Source organism: Anomaloglossus baeobatrachus, chromosome 3 (assembly GCF_048569485.1).
Source record: "Anomaloglossus baeobatrachus isolate aAnoBae1 chromosome 3, aAnoBae1.hap1, whole genome shotgun sequence".
In the NCBI taxonomy this organism is placed as follows: Eukaryota; Metazoa; Chordata; class Amphibia; order Anura; family Aromobatidae; genus Anomaloglossus; species Anomaloglossus baeobatrachus.
The window spans coordinates 395,734,066-395,749,737 of NC_134355.1; the positions used below are offsets into that span (position 1 = coordinate 395,734,066).

A 15,672-nucleotide genomic window follows, 5' to 3' on the forward strand; every position below is an offset into this window, starting at 1 on the left:
CCCTCTGCCAGGAGGAAATTAACTTTCATTTTCCCGGTAACGTTTGCCAGTCAGTGCTGGGGGTTCAGTTACAGCCACCACTCACTATATACTGAACGTTGACTGAAACTGCATCCTTATGACTGGAAGATGAATGCTTAAAATTAATTTCTCCTGGCAGTGGGGCTCTAAGTGCGGATGCCAAGCAGGCTCTAAACGTTATTAACATCATATCTGTAGGTAATAGCGTTTTTTCATGTGGCGGATTCCCATTGAATCCGCTTCTTTTACTGCACAAAGTACATAAAGTTTCTTTCTTATCAGGACCCTTTCAGATGATTCATGCTGCCCAAACCACAGGCAGCATGAATCAGAATCTGGCTGCACAACTGTAGTGAAGTGTATTTTTTTTCTGAAAAGCTGTGGCATTTGAGTGAACATATAGCTAGAAAATTTGGCCAGAGTCTGAGCTAAAACTAGTCCAGCTTTGCCCCAGGCCTGTTTTTCCCAGCACTGCTAAATGTGATTGACAGGTCTCTCCTATAGCAAGAGAGCTGTTAATCATCACAAATGGGTCTAGGAGAAGCCAGCAGCGGGCAGTGCTGGGCTAGTCTCTGGCTATGACCCTGGCTATACAATCTCTGAAACACTGGAGCGATACGGAGAAAAATATAGCTGGCTGAAATCATGCAGCTTGGCTCTGATCCATGCTGCCGTGGGATGGGCAGCATGAATTAGCTGACAGGTTCTCTTTCAAAGGTTTGTCTGGGCCAAATCCACAAGTTTTCAATCTCTCTATGTGACTGCCTACTTGAAAACAATCACATCACATGCACTTTGTGCTGTGAGGTTTGATCGGTGTCTGAGCCTAGAACGGCGGTCATGTAGCCGCGAGTATGCAATTCTCAGTCACGTGACCACTGTTCCCGGCTCTGACACCAGCGAATCCTCGCTGCGCAGTGTCCGCAATGTAAGGATTCACAAGTCTGCGATCACATTGCGTGGCAACCACTTTAATCCAGAAGACACTAACAGGTCTGAGGCACAAAAATATCCCTTTATCTGTATTTGACTAATTTCTAGTACAATATCATTAAAGCATTGTCCAAATCACACATGAGCATTTTATCAAACTTATTGGTCTAGACTGAGTATTGCCCCTATGTATACAGTTCATAAAAAAGACAATGAAAAGTGTCCCCCATTTAACACATTGAAGGTGCCAACTTATACGACTGTATACCATGCAAGCACGCAAAAAATGAACACCATTTTTAATGTCTCTAAGTAGAAATTCATAGTTGACAATGCTTTCTGTACAGTAAAAAGGTATATTGACTAATAAAGACCACTGTAACATATTTACCTCATTTAACCCAGCTATGCCAATGTATAGAGGCCATCTGTCACCTATAGAATACACCACCATTTTTCATTCGATTCATCTGTATAGAAAAGTATAGTCGACTATGCATTCTATATAGTAAAACAAAGGCATACCATTATATAAACTACACTTTTTTGGCATATACTGAAAATGGAGCCCTATGTACAGTATATGCTCAGCATATAAACTGAAACACGTGTGCTATAATCAGCATATACAAGAAATGAAGGACTTAATATGTTGTAAACAGGGCGTAATAGTAATTCTTGGATATATGTAACACAATAAAGTAGTGGCAATTTTGGAGGATTTGTAGGTAGTGTTGAAGAGATCTTTTAATTGTCAGTGGTTACAGATACTCTGCAAATTGCCATTGTTCAAGTGTCAATAAAGTAGTGAAACAGAGTAAAGGTCCAGTCACACTAAGCAACTTACCAGCGATCCCAACAACGATAGGGATCGCTGGTAAGTTGCTAGGAGGTTGCTGGTGAGATGTCACACTGCGACGCTCCAGCGATCCCACCAGCAACCTGACCTGGCAGGGATCGCTGGAGCGTGGCTACACGAGTTGCTGGTGAGCTCACCAGCAACCAGTGACCAGCCCCCAGCGCCGCGTGGAAGATGCTGCGCTTGGTAACTAAGGTAAATATCGGGTAACCAACCCGATATTTACCTTGGTTACCAGCGCACGGAGCTACACGTGCAGAGAGCAGGGAGCAGCGCACAATGCTTAGCGCTGGCTCCCTGCTCTCCTAGCTACAGCACACATCGGGTTAATTAACCCGATGTGTCCTGCAGCTACATGTGCACAGAGCAGGAGCCGGCACTGACAGTGAGAGCGGCGGAGGCTGGTAACAAAGGTAAATATTGGGTAACCAAGGACAGGGCTTCTTGTTTACCCGATGTTTACTGCGGTTACCAGCCTCCGCAGAAGCCGCCTCCTGCTGCCTGCACATTTAGTTGTTGCTGTCTCGCTGTCACACACAGCGATCTGTGCTTCACAACGGGACAGCAACAACTAAACAATGGCCCAGGACATTCAGCAACAACCAACGACCTCACAGCAGGGGCCAGGTTGTTGCTGGATGTCACACACAGCAACATCGCTAGCAACGTCACAAAAGTTGTTCGTTAGCAGCGATGTTGCTAGCGATGTTGCTTAGTGTGACGGGGCCTTAAGCCTTGTAGGTAGTGTTTAAGTAACACACATTAATCGTACAATAGATCAGCCTGTAGTAGGGAAGTATATGCTATATTACATTTATACAATTCATTGGAGAGATAAAATACGCAAGTTATTGACAGTCTATTTTTATGAAAATTAGATGAATTCAAGGGAGGATGACACACTAATGGTGCAACATGTGCAGTTTGCCAGGGTCCAAAGAACTAATGCGGCCATTTCTACCTCCAAAACAGGTGTAAATTTGCATTATGATGAGCCATTAGACAGAATATTGCCCATATACTGCTCTTTCACTGAGGCCCTCTTCTGATTTTGTCTGCCACTGGGTGAACTGATAAGCTAAGACAAGGGCCTGTGCAGACCCTGCAGATTTGTCACGTTATTTTCTGCGCAGGTTTGTCATGAGACTTCAGGTTTCTTATTCTTTGATGGCATCAGGAAACCCTTCAGGTTTTGTGACAAATCTGCACAGAAAAAAACATGACAAATTTGCAACGTGTGCACAGGCCCTAAAGGTGCATTTACACTGCAAGATTATTATGAATGAGAATCCCTAGGAATGCTTGTTTGACAAAAATCTTGCAGTCAGTCATGAAGGGATAGGTTTTGTAATATTTTTGATATGTTCTAGCAAATGTCCAGTAATGTTGAATAGTATAAAACCCCATACTAATCAAACTAAGGGATAAAAGTGTTTAGCTAATGGTGGAACATATTTGTCTCATCTGTGGCATTTATGGGATATTCACACTGCTGGGACACATATTTATCTCTAGAATGGGGCCTGCGGCTCAGAGAAGAATGAAGTTCTGCCAGTGCATGCTCATCTCTCTCCATTTATTTTTTAGGTGAGCCCAGTTCTCGATTCCTGGCAGTTCATGACGGGTCCCCATCTGGGAGAATAGATGTGAGTCTCAGAAGTGGGACCAACAGCTGTCAGACATTTATGGCATATTCTTTGGAAATGGAGAAGAGAGTAGGTTTGCTCTACTGCGAAATTCATGCCCAGAAGACCAAACTCCAAACACTTCAGCACTGGCACCGATATTCAGTTTCTGATGTTTCAACCTAAATAGTCTTTGTCTATGTTTATCTGGATGGAGAAACAGTGTCATGGATGTGTCAAGGCTAGCTGACAATCCCGTGGCACGGAGTATAAGAAAATCCCAGAGATTGGCAGCACGGTATCTGATAATTCCCTGTTTCTGCAGCAGCAGAATCTAGGTCCATGGGAATCTGACAGTTTTTCCTCTCTGTTACTAGCCTTTGACTTCCTTTATAAACCTCACTCTGGGGATATTTGGGTGCGGTTTATAGTTTGTTCCTGACTGAGCTGTGGAGAAGTCATCTTCTGTTGCTCCAGACTCCTGTGGTTGCTATAGCTCAGATAAGTGTTTTCTTTGCTATCTACCAGGGCTCTGGTGATAGCTGTTGTGTTTCCTCTGTATTGTTGTTCCCTTGTGTTCTCTTTTAGTAATAGTGGTGTTGACGAAGAGCTCATACCCTCCATCCTTATTTAGGGCCCATTTGCTAATGTGAAATAGGGCCCCAGGTATTTCTGCTCGGCGACAGGTGCGGAACCTGTATAAGGTTTGTGAGGGCAGTGAGGGTGAGCTGCAGGTTGTTGTCAGGGGTCATCACTTCCCCCATTCCCTAGCTATAAGGAGGGCTTCCTGTGTGTTGTCCTTTACAGCCGGTATAGCTTCTATCCCCGGCCATGACAAACAGAGAATGAACAGGCATCCAGATGGACACGGGGGCTTGCCACTCTGTTGCTGTAAAGACCAGTTAAGTCGAAACTTCGAAAATTAAAAATGAATACCTGCACACACATTTTAGAGTTAATAAATCACCTGTGCAAAAATGTCAACTTTACTCACTCTTCAGTGCCAAAGTATTCTCAATATTTTCTTTGGAAATGTCATAAATGTCTTAGATGGAATAACCCTTTAAGCCCATACACTACGCTGTATATGCTCGAGCATACTGTAAGCTAGGTGCTTCTGCATGGGGAACTCATCCTATCCAATCCAAAGTTCTGAACAGGGACTGTAAAAATATCCAAACTAGTTTACTCTTAAAAGTTCAGTGCTGCTATACAAAAGTACTGGCATAATACTTGATGGAAACAAACATCTATCTAATCATTGTATTGTTACTTTACAATCAGAATAAGTTATAATTTAAAAATTCAGCTCAACCTGCTTTTAGGGATTCCTAAATTGAAAGTTATTCTTGAAATCAAATAGAAAATTCACTAATAAAGGAAACATTTCTACAGGTGTATAAAGATGAAAGTACCAGGAAGTCTAAGTTTAGAAAGCATAAATTGGATTTGCTTTTAGCCTTCACAATTTATCATTTGTACTTACATCTAACCTAAAGTATTAATAAGAAAAGAAGAAAGCCGAAAAAACGAGGAAGAACAATAATAATGCTATCAATAATAATATGATTAATGATAGAGAATTAGATGCAAGCGCACGATTTGGAATGACTCTCAGATTGGCTATGCATGCTTGAACTAAAATATCTATTTGCAAATGAGCAATCTTCTGTGTTGAGAATACTGAGTAAATAATGGGTTCAGAGTTCTTCTAGATCACTTATCAGCTAAACAGCAGTAATGCTTCATTTAGACATGTGAAGATTGAAAAACATTATAGGCATTTATTCTACTAAAAATATAAGCAATTAGTTAATCAAAGTAGCAAAAAGTTGTGCATCATCAATTTAATGCAACTTAAAAGGAATCTGTCAAAAGGTATTTGCTATGTATTCAGAGAGCAGCATGATATAGCGTCTGAGATAGTTTCCAGCGCTGTCACTTGCTAAGCTATGTGTTGCTGTTGTTTTAATAAAATCTGGTTTTATCAGCAGGAGATTATCACTACAGGACTAGATGTCTTGTGCCTCCTGGTCAGCTATTCTGTGTAACCATGCCCTCACCACTGTAAACCGACTGTTTGTCAATGTATATTGTGCACAGTAAACTGCCACTGGTGTGGCTTGGGTCATACAAGGCTTAGCATGCAGATCTGCAACAGAGACTCTATAACAACTGCTGCACTCAGTAAATTAAGTGATAAATCGCTAAAATCAAGTTCTCTGCCCCTACATAATGCTAATCTCACATGAGGTGTGGAGATTTAAAACAGGTGTTCGGTACTAGGCGCATGCAGGAATAAGACACACCAAATTTACTATAAGGCACATGCCACATAATGCATTTGCATTTTAACACCACTTAATGCTTTACCAGATATGTTTTTATAGTCAGGAACATTTTTGGAGTAAGGTATGCCCTCACTCTGATGTATATATTGGGTGGCCATTGCTGCGGCCTGGCCCACCCAAGCTCCTCGCCAGCTCCACCCATTTTGACGGACCTGGCTGAAATTGCTAAAAGTTGTAATTATTCTCATAATTTTGTTTTGTGCTAACATCTTGTGCCTTTCCAAATTGTTTTTACCAAAATTCTGGCATAAACACTTTGATGATTTGGGGCCGATGTTTTCAGGTAGTTTTCTAAATAATTGCTCTATCCTATTTCTACAAAAAATACTAAGTTTGTTCAGCAATTGTTTTCGGAACTGGAAAATCTATACAATATCCTGCCCATTTCAAAAATTTGGGGTAAAGACAGTAGCCCAATGAGCTGCCAACCCACAGACCCTAATCAGCTTCCAACTCCCAGATCCTAACCAGCTTCCAACCCACAGATCCTAATCAGCTTCAACCAGTTTCCAACCCACAGATCCTAATCAGTGTCCAACCCTCAGATCCTAATAAGTTTCCAACCCACTGATCCTAATCAACTTCCAACCTACAAATCCTAATCAGCTTCCAACCCACAGATCCTAATCAGCTTCCAACCCACAGATCCTAATCAGCTTCCAACCTACTGATCCTAATCAGTTTCCAACCTACAAATCCTAATCAGCTTCCAACCCACAGATCCTAATCAGCTTCCAACCCACAGATCCTAATCAGCTTCCAACCTACTGATCCTAATCAGTTTCCAACCTACAAATCCTAATCAGCTTCCAACCCACAGATCCTAATCAGCTTCCAACTCAGAGATCCTAATCAGCTTCCAACTCACAGATTTTAGATGGAACAAGGGACACATTTACAATATTTTATACTATTGCACTATATGGAGGTTTGAGTCCTTTCAGAAGTGTTTATTGCCTACATAAATATATGTAGCAGGAAAAGGGAGGCTTGAGAAAAGCTTTGTAATGGGACTGAAACATTGGCACATGGCCTAATAAAAGCCCACCTTTTTGCACAATTTATTGTACTGCTACCTCCTGTCTATCTATCTATCTATCTATCTATCTATCTATCTATCTATCTATCTATCTATCTATCTATCTATACATCTGGTAAAGTGTGTTGGATCATTGAACAGTAGAACATGAAATACATCTAAAGAAATAGTATATTACAAACCTCTAGGGAGCTCATAGATATTGTTGAACCTGTTTCACTCCTTGATAATCCAGCACTGTCATCCATCTCTGAGGCTATGAAGTTCTTTACTGCTGTGCGAGGTTCAAAAGGAAGGCTCTGCATGTGTTCTTGAGACACAAGATGCTGATCTAAATTTATACCAAATTGTTCCATTACAGCTGGATTCATGCTAAATTCAGGACTGACTTTGTAGTGTAATAGCCTCTCATGAGGCAATGTATCCATAGCTATGTTCATTTTATTTTCATCTTTCATTTGTGACTGCATGTTCCCGGAGCCTCTTGGCATTACAATATAGTCACTCTCCATCATTCGCTCCTGGGAATGGACCATATCTAAGTCTCCAGCTCGGAGGTTGTCATCTGTGCATAAGTACACAGTTCGTCTTAATTCACTATTCTCTTTTTTCAGACACTGATCAGCCATCTCTCCCATACTCATGGGCATGTGCAAGGCAGATGGTTGTTGAATAATAACTTTAGAAATGATGTTTCCTGGCAAGGTAGAATAGCTCATTCCTTCTGGGTTCATTGCCTTTTCCTCTTCCTCATCATTCAGCGAAATCCTGGAGAGGGTGCCTGTTATTGTAGCAGCTCTGCAGGGGCCAATGTCCTTGTGTAAAACTGCAAATTACAAAGCATATATTATGGTATGATTGTATGCATGATTTGTAAGATAGAAATGTTTTGTCCTAAACTATTTTGCATTAAAAAGCTTGTGCTTAAAAGCTTCTTTTTTTCTTATCTCTAGTTTATTAACATATACTGTGGTTTAGGTTGATCACAGTTGACATTTAATCTTCTGCTCATAATAGACTTGTCTGCACTGTGTATTCATGTGAAACACTTCATTGTTTATATTTGTGTCTTTCAAGTGATCTCCAAGACTCCAAACTTTACATAAGGCCTATGCTCAATAATTGAACGCACACAACCAAACGTGCGTTATACAAAAACTCATTAAGTATTGAAGTGCCCATTCCAATACATAACTAATTGTTTTAGTGAATTATGTATGACTTTATCATTCCAAGTCAGCAGGAGAGCAAGATATCTACAAACCACATGGCTTACTATTATGCGTGTTTTCATTCTGGAAAGCAGTTGACACTACCAGTGGTACCAGACGTCTTGACCGTATGTGACAATATCTTGGGTGATCATCTAATTTGTACTTTGATAGTTTTTATATGATCTGGATGGAAGCTAAAGAACTATCATGCATTACAAAAGAAAGGGAATGTTGTAGGTTAAAACCAGTGATGATCAACCCATGGTTCAACAGGTATTACAAATACAAGTGCATCTCAATAAATTAGAATATCATCAAAAAGTAAATTTATTTCAGTAATTCAATACAAAAAGGGAAACACATATATTATATGCTTGAATACAGCACTCTGTGAACAGCTAGCTTCTTTATCAATGACCTGTTGTGGCTTACCCTGAACTGTGGCAATGACTGCCTTCTAGACATCTGTCAAGTCAGAAGTCCTCCACATGATTGTGTAGCCTACTGAACCAGACTGAAGGACCATTTTAAAAGCTTAGAAAGCCTTTGCAAGTGTTTTGTGTTAATTATTCCAATTTTCTGAGATAATGACTTTTGGGTTTTCATTGTCTGTAAGCCATAATCATCAACATTAACAGAAATAAACATGTGAAATAGATCACTCTGTGTGTAGTGACTCTATATAATATATGCGTTTCCCTTTTTGTATTGAATTACTGAAATAAATTAACTTTTATATTCTAATTTATTGAGATGCATTTGTATTCTTATATGTCTCAATGATTAGAGTTTTGGGGAAAACCATGGATTGAAAATAACTGGTGTAAATACCCAGATTGCAGGTTGTTGTAGTTTTGAAAAAGGTTGGAGGACAATGGTTAAAGCAATCCTTCATCCCCACAGCAAGTGTGACCATACATTTAGAGAATAGTCAGTATATCTATGACTTCTGCTCCTGCTCCTTCTGTATTTGATACCTTTTCATGTCCAAAATAGCCACTGAATGGGGAATATTGTGAAAACTATGTCAGAGTCATGCCTCTCTTGCCTTTCAGTGTCAATCCTGGGGCACAGAAAGATTAAGCATAATTCTCACCTTCTTCAACCATATTGTTTCCTATGTCTACAGCTGTACTTTTGGGCATGAGAATGGAGTAAGGTAGAAGCAGCAGACGAGGTGGAGGAAAGCTTAACACGCCCAATGGAATAGGTCACCACACATCCATGGAGTGCAACGATATGAAGTCTGCCAGGTGGACTATAACTTGAATAGAAGGAAAAGATATCGGCACATCCAACATAAAATATTTTTTCTATCTTTATTGTCACATAGGGTCTTCTAAATATGGATGTACGTTTTTAATACTATGTGACAATAAAGATAGAAATTATTTTACGTTGGATGTGCCGATATCTTTTCCTTTTATTAAGATAGAAGCAGTATCAGAACAGAAGACTGAAGGGTGTCTTTAGGTCCTCAGCAATTCCTTATATTTATCCAGTTATATGCTGGGAGTTGGAGCTTTCTAACAGTTGGTGAGCTACAGGTTAGATAACATTATTTTACAAAAGTCGTTTGTATGACATGCAATATATTCTACGGTCAACTCTCTCTTAGTGATCTTTAAATATATAATAATTTTATCATTTAAAGACTCTTTGTATCATTTAGTTTTAATATTGTTATCTTACCATCATTGTCAAAGACTAGTATAATTACAACCATTTGCGATTGTTTGCAATCCTTGTTCATGTATACTATACGATTTTACTGCATTGCAGTACATTTTAATTAAGGAGTTTTTACAGGAGTAGAAAAACACTCCAAAACAACACCTGTCCACGGCAAATGCTTCTAAACGGCAAAACTATACATATCTATCTTGATAGACGTGAATACGGAAGAAAGAAGGCATATGTTTCTGTTGCTCTACAATGCCTTTAACCTTGTGTATTGCAACTGCAGACGTCAGGTCTTAGCCTTTGGCAGAATTAGGCAATCACTGTCATTGAAACAATCTTCTACAGGAGCTGTAAACTTTATCTGTGACAAAAACTTATAACAGTGAAAATATCTGAATATTGATTTACCAACTACATTAGCTTCTGTGTTTGTGAAAACAGCGTACTGAGCTAGTTTATATACATGCCATATGCACAGCTCAGGTATAACATTGAAATCAGCTGTATAATGTTGTGTAGGTCATTTGGGCCACAAAACAGCACTGACCAAATGACACATGAAGTGCACAAGACCTCTGAAGGCTTCCTCTATTATCTTGTATCAATATGTCATCAGCCCGATCCTTTAAATATAAATTGCAATATGGGATCCCTATGGGTCTTGATTTTCTATCACAACCAACAGATGTTTGATTCAATTGTGGGAATTTTGAAGTTCATTTAAGAGCTTTAAGTTTTTGTGATGTTCTCCAAACCATTCCTAAAGAAGTTTTCCAGTTTGGGATGGCACATTATCCTGCTAAAACAGGCCATTGCCACTAGAGGAAACCATTGCAGTTAAAGAATGTGCTTGGTCTGCAACGTTACATAGATATCCGATATATGGCAATGTATCAACTATATCAGGGTTCCCCAACTTCAGTCCTCTAGAGCAGTGCTCCCCAACTACAGTCCTCATGAGCCACCAACAGTGTATTTTCATGTCCACACCTGAGTCTACGCCTGTGACTTCTGATCCGATCGCCAGGTGACGCCGTGTTCCCACCATGGATAGTGCTGGTGATGGTAGAGGAGTCGGTGCCCGTGGCTCTGCTGAGTAGAGGCTCCGCTCATCCACTAGGCTGGGTTTCCCTAGAACCTACAGTACCACTGGCTGACTGTGGAGTGTGTCTTCCAGCTGAAGTTGCCATCATTCACCTGCAGCCAATGGGAAGACACCACACTCTTCTTATTCCTCCTCCTGTCATGTGACCACTGCCAGAGATAGTTCTGTACTCCTGGTTCATGTGCTGTTTGTATTTTGAGTCATGTGCGCTGACCTTTGCTTGTTTTTTGACTACCCTCCTGCCTGTCGTTTTTGTACCTTGCTGCCAGTTCCGGAATTGACCTCTGCTTTGTCTCCTCACTACGCCCTTGCTTGCCGATTCTGTTCCTGTTTAGCATTTCCTGTTTTTTGACCCTGCCTGACCACCATGGACTACAGCCTACCACAGGTAGTGATCTCTGGGGCTCTGTGTAATTCCAAATCCCTGTATAGGGGTTAAAGGGTTGCGGAGTTCTCTGAGTCCTGCTTTGTGAGCGGCTTTTCTCTAGACTCCCCTTACAGCCAGTCTGAGTCTGTGGCTCCAGGCAGGCGTTACATGTATATTTTAAGGATTTCCCTAATATTGCACAAGTGATAATTTAATACCTGAACATGTGTGGAATATTAAGGAAATCCTGAAAACATACAGATGTTGGTGGCTCTGGAAGTATGTTCCCCAACTCCAGTCCTCCAGGCCCACCACCAGTGCATATTTTCAGGATTTCCTTAGTATTGCACAAGTGTTAAATTAAATTATCAGCTGTGCAATACTACGGAAATCCTATGGAAATCCAGAAAACATGCACTATTGGTGGGCCTGGAGGACTGGAATTGGGGAACACTGCTCCAGGGCCAACAACAGTGCATGTTTTCAGGATTCCTTAGTATTCCACAGGTGTTCAGGTCATTAAATTATCACCTGTGCATTACTAGGGAAATTCTGAAAACATGCACTGTTGGTGGCTCCTGAGGACTGAAGCTGGGGAATGCTGCTGTAGAGAACTAGACTTGGAGAACACTGATCATATGACCCACAGCAAAGAACCTAAGGTTTCTCAACAGAACAATGCAAGCAGTATCCCATATCATGTAGTGATTTTGTGAAAACTAGTCTAAACATCAGACCATATTTGCAGATGCTTTTTCGTGGCGAACAAAGATCAATGTGGGTATTCTAGTTTGTCTGTGGACTTTTTGTATCATACTTAGCATTAACTCTTCAGCAATTAGTTCTAACTTTAGTTCCCTACATGAATTAATAAACTTTAGGCACATATTACTCTATTGTCAATTTCTTAGTTGCACCTGCTTAGGTTAGTTGCAGTCACTGTCAGCAACCTGAGAAAAGCCTGTCCGACTAGTCTACCTTAGGCTTAGCTAGCCAGCTATTAACCCTTGTCTTGTACTATGAAAAAAATTACTAGCGGTATCAATCTACATGGGGTCACATTGACCCCATGGTACCTGACAAGGGTTAAAGTATGTTATTCTCTGAAATGCTGAGACGTTTCAGAGTCAAACATGCCTGCCTGAGATAATACAGCCGGTGGTTGGGGCAGCATATATCAGCTGTCAGGTTTGCTTTGGTTCTAATGATTATTGATTGTTAGAAAGAGAGAGAAGATGACACTTGGGTTGTGCTGCATGAAGAATTATTAATATTTTCAACCTACTGAAATTGAATTCTTTGGGTGACTAGTAATGACCATAAAGTCTGTTCATAAAGCTATTACTTTTATGTATAAAAAAATATGAAAGTGAAAATCTATCAAGGATAAAAATATTAGTTAGCACCTGAATTAAATGTCAGCATTTTTGCATCTATTGTTTCATATGCTCAGGATACAGAACATTCACCATTTTTATTGTGGCTACCAACACAGTGAGTCAGCTAGTGTTCCTGAGGACATAAGGGTAGATCCACGTAAGTAAAAGTTAGATGGTATAGGAAATAATGACCATATGTAATGCTTGTACGATATCTAAATCAATGTGACTCTTGGCTAATCATCATGGTTGTGGTGGTGACTCTTTTAGACACTAAGGCTAAGGACACATGGGCATTTATCATCTGATGGAAAGCATCGGATACGTTATGCTAATGACCCCCCGATTAACGCTTTGCTGCAAGCATGAGCCTAGTGTCATTATACTGTGATGCGATCCTGCCATCAGAGCACAGCTGTGGAGGAGAGGGAGGGACTAATCTCCCTATCTACTCCATTATCAGCTGATGCAATTATCGCACTGCACTCTGGTGTCATCCGAGTGTAGTGCGATGTGTCTCTCGCACCCATAGACTTGTATGGGTGTGAGTGAAAACGAATTGGATTCCACAAGCAGCATGCTGTGATTATTTTCTTAGTCTGATTAGGGCTGAGAAAAAAAATCGCACATGGCAGTGACCCCATAGAGTAACATTGGTCCGAGTGGAATGCAATTCTTTATCACATTCTCGCATTCCACTTGCTCCATTTTACTCGCCGTGTGTCCTTACCCTTAAGTGTCACAACTAAAAGGTATTTATGGACTGATTGTGTTTATACTGGAGTGTTGTAATTAGTGACGCGCAAGCACTACCATGGTCGGGTGCTCGGTACTTGTTAAGAACAGTTGGATGCTCGAATGGGTGTGGTTCGTTTACCAAGTATAATGGCAGTCAATGGTGCGAAACTCCACAATTTTTGGGGAAGATTTCCCAGGAAAATGCTGGAGTCCCTCATTGACTTCCATTATACTCGAGTACTTAAGACGAACCCATCTGAGAATCCAACTGCTCTTACTGAGTACCGAGCACCTGAACATGGTAGTGCTCGCTCATCACTAGTTCTAATCCTTTGGTGTCTAAACTGGTAATATCCATGGATGTATCTCGTACAGAGCTCTGAATAGATGCTTTTGCTGGAAGCTTTCAATCATGAATGTTTTAGTGCTTTTTAGTCCCGAAATTCCAAGTTCTATCTTTGGTGCAGAAATCCCACATATTGCATGGTACTGTTGCTAATGATTTCACATTCAGTTCAGGTTACAAAGTATTATCCTTGTTTCAAGTCTTCACACTGGCAAGCACCATTTTATTTCAATTTTGAAAAATGACTGCACATGATACCCATTTTTTTAACTACAGGGGACCTCGTAACCTCTGTTTGTAATCATAAACTTGTAGTGCTCTCGCAGTGTTGTATTGATTTTTACTTGACATACTGTATGTTCTTACCTGACCGACAAGCAATGTCCACGTCTTTTTCAAAGTCTGTCTGTTAGTGAAAAAGATAGGATATAAGTACAGTATATCAATATATACAACAAAGAAAAAACATACATGCTATTATTATCACTATGCCAGTAGTTACTGAATAATATACTGTGCATTAAATATTTGTGGAAAGGTGGACACAATAATTTATCATATCAATATACGTCATTCATCTACAGTCTGCAGAATAGATTGTCACATTGGATCCCAATATTACCCCGCAGAGATAGGGATTATCTGCAGGTAAATAGTGTTAGAAAGGTGCCGCCTGACTGAAAGCTCAGCAGAATATTCCACAAAATGTATACTGACGTATGCAGGCCTGTAAGCTGCAATATACAGTGCTGAGAAAAGCATTAGCCCCTCACCCGACTTCTATCTTTACTAATTTGTAACATTTAAATGTTCCAAATCTTCCAAATAATTTTAATATAACATGAAAAAGAATAAAATTCAGCCTTTAAATGATAATTCATACAATAAAGAGAAATATTTGTTGAAAGGTCAACACAATTATTTATCATCTCAATATAGGTATTTAAACTACAAACTGCAAACAGAGTAGAATGTCAAAGGGAACCTGTCACATTAGTTAACGCTGTTTATCTGCAGATATAGGGTTAATCTAAAGATTAATAGAGTTAAAAAAGTGCCCGGCTACTGAGCTGAATGCTCAGTTCACGGGAGAAAATGAACTTTTTTCCTTGAAACCTGCTGGCTTTCAGTCATGCTTGTCGGCGCAGCTACACACAGAGGCGGCTGTTAAACTGCTAGGTGAGTTTAAAGGGGTTTTCCCATGGACAAAGATAATTTTATAGTTGATTTTAATCAATAGATCTTGGAATAATAATTAGTTCCACAACTGAATGTGTTAAGAAATATGTTCCTGTGCTGAGATAATCTTATATATGTGTCCCTGCTCTATACTGTGTAATGGCTGTGTCAGACCGTACAGGGACATGGTTTGATCATACAACATCTCCTGGGCCAGGGAAGAATTAAAAAAATATACAAACATTACAGCACGGGATCAAAGCTGATTCTTTCTGTGAGGTAACACATATCATTTCCCTACTAGTTTTTAAAAAATGTTTTACTTCAAACAAAGAATCATTTGCGATTCCATACTATAATGTCTGTATATTTTTACGTCTTTCCCTGCCCAGGAGATGTGGTATGATCAGACCAAATTCCTGTGCTGTCTTGACACAACCATTACACAGTACACAGGGGGGACACATATAAAAGATTATCCCAACACAGGAACATTTTTTTACCCATCGAATTGTGCAACTTATTATTATTCCTGGATCTATTGATTAAAATGAACCTTTAAGGCCACTGGTCACAGTGCTGTAAATGGTGACTGGGTCTATGCCAACATGCTTGTGAGATTCAAAACCAGGCAAGTAGAAAGTCCATTTTTTCCCGGAAGCCATAGTTACGTTTCATTGACTGGGCACCTTTCTATCGCTATTTACCTGCATATTAACCCTATATCTTCAGGTTAATAGTGTTCCTTTTATGTGAGTTATTATTAACCGCACAAAACTAATTATAATAAGTAGGCCTTTTTAGATAATAAATAAGTACCTTGATGTACTCTA

At 40.0% G+C, this 15,672-nt stretch overlaps 1 protein-coding gene across 7 annotated transcripts in view; it reads right to left on the reverse strand.

Moving 5' to 3' along the window:
• Positions 1–15,672, reverse strand: part of ADGRB3 (adhesion G protein-coupled receptor B3) — a 1,441,017-nt gene that overhangs the window by 46,995 nt on the left and 1,378,350 nt on the right. For all 7 annotated transcript variants that reach the window (XM_075340252.1, XM_075340251.1, XM_075340250.1 and 4 more), the window contains 2 exons: positions 14,027–14,066; positions 7,011–7,654 (listed from right to left, as the gene is read on the reverse strand). In XM_075340252.1, coding sequence (XP_075196367.1) covers positions 7,011–7,654; positions 14,027–14,066 — 684 coding nt within the window. The remainder of the gene's footprint in view (positions 1–7,010; positions 7,655–14,026; positions 14,067–15,672) is intronic.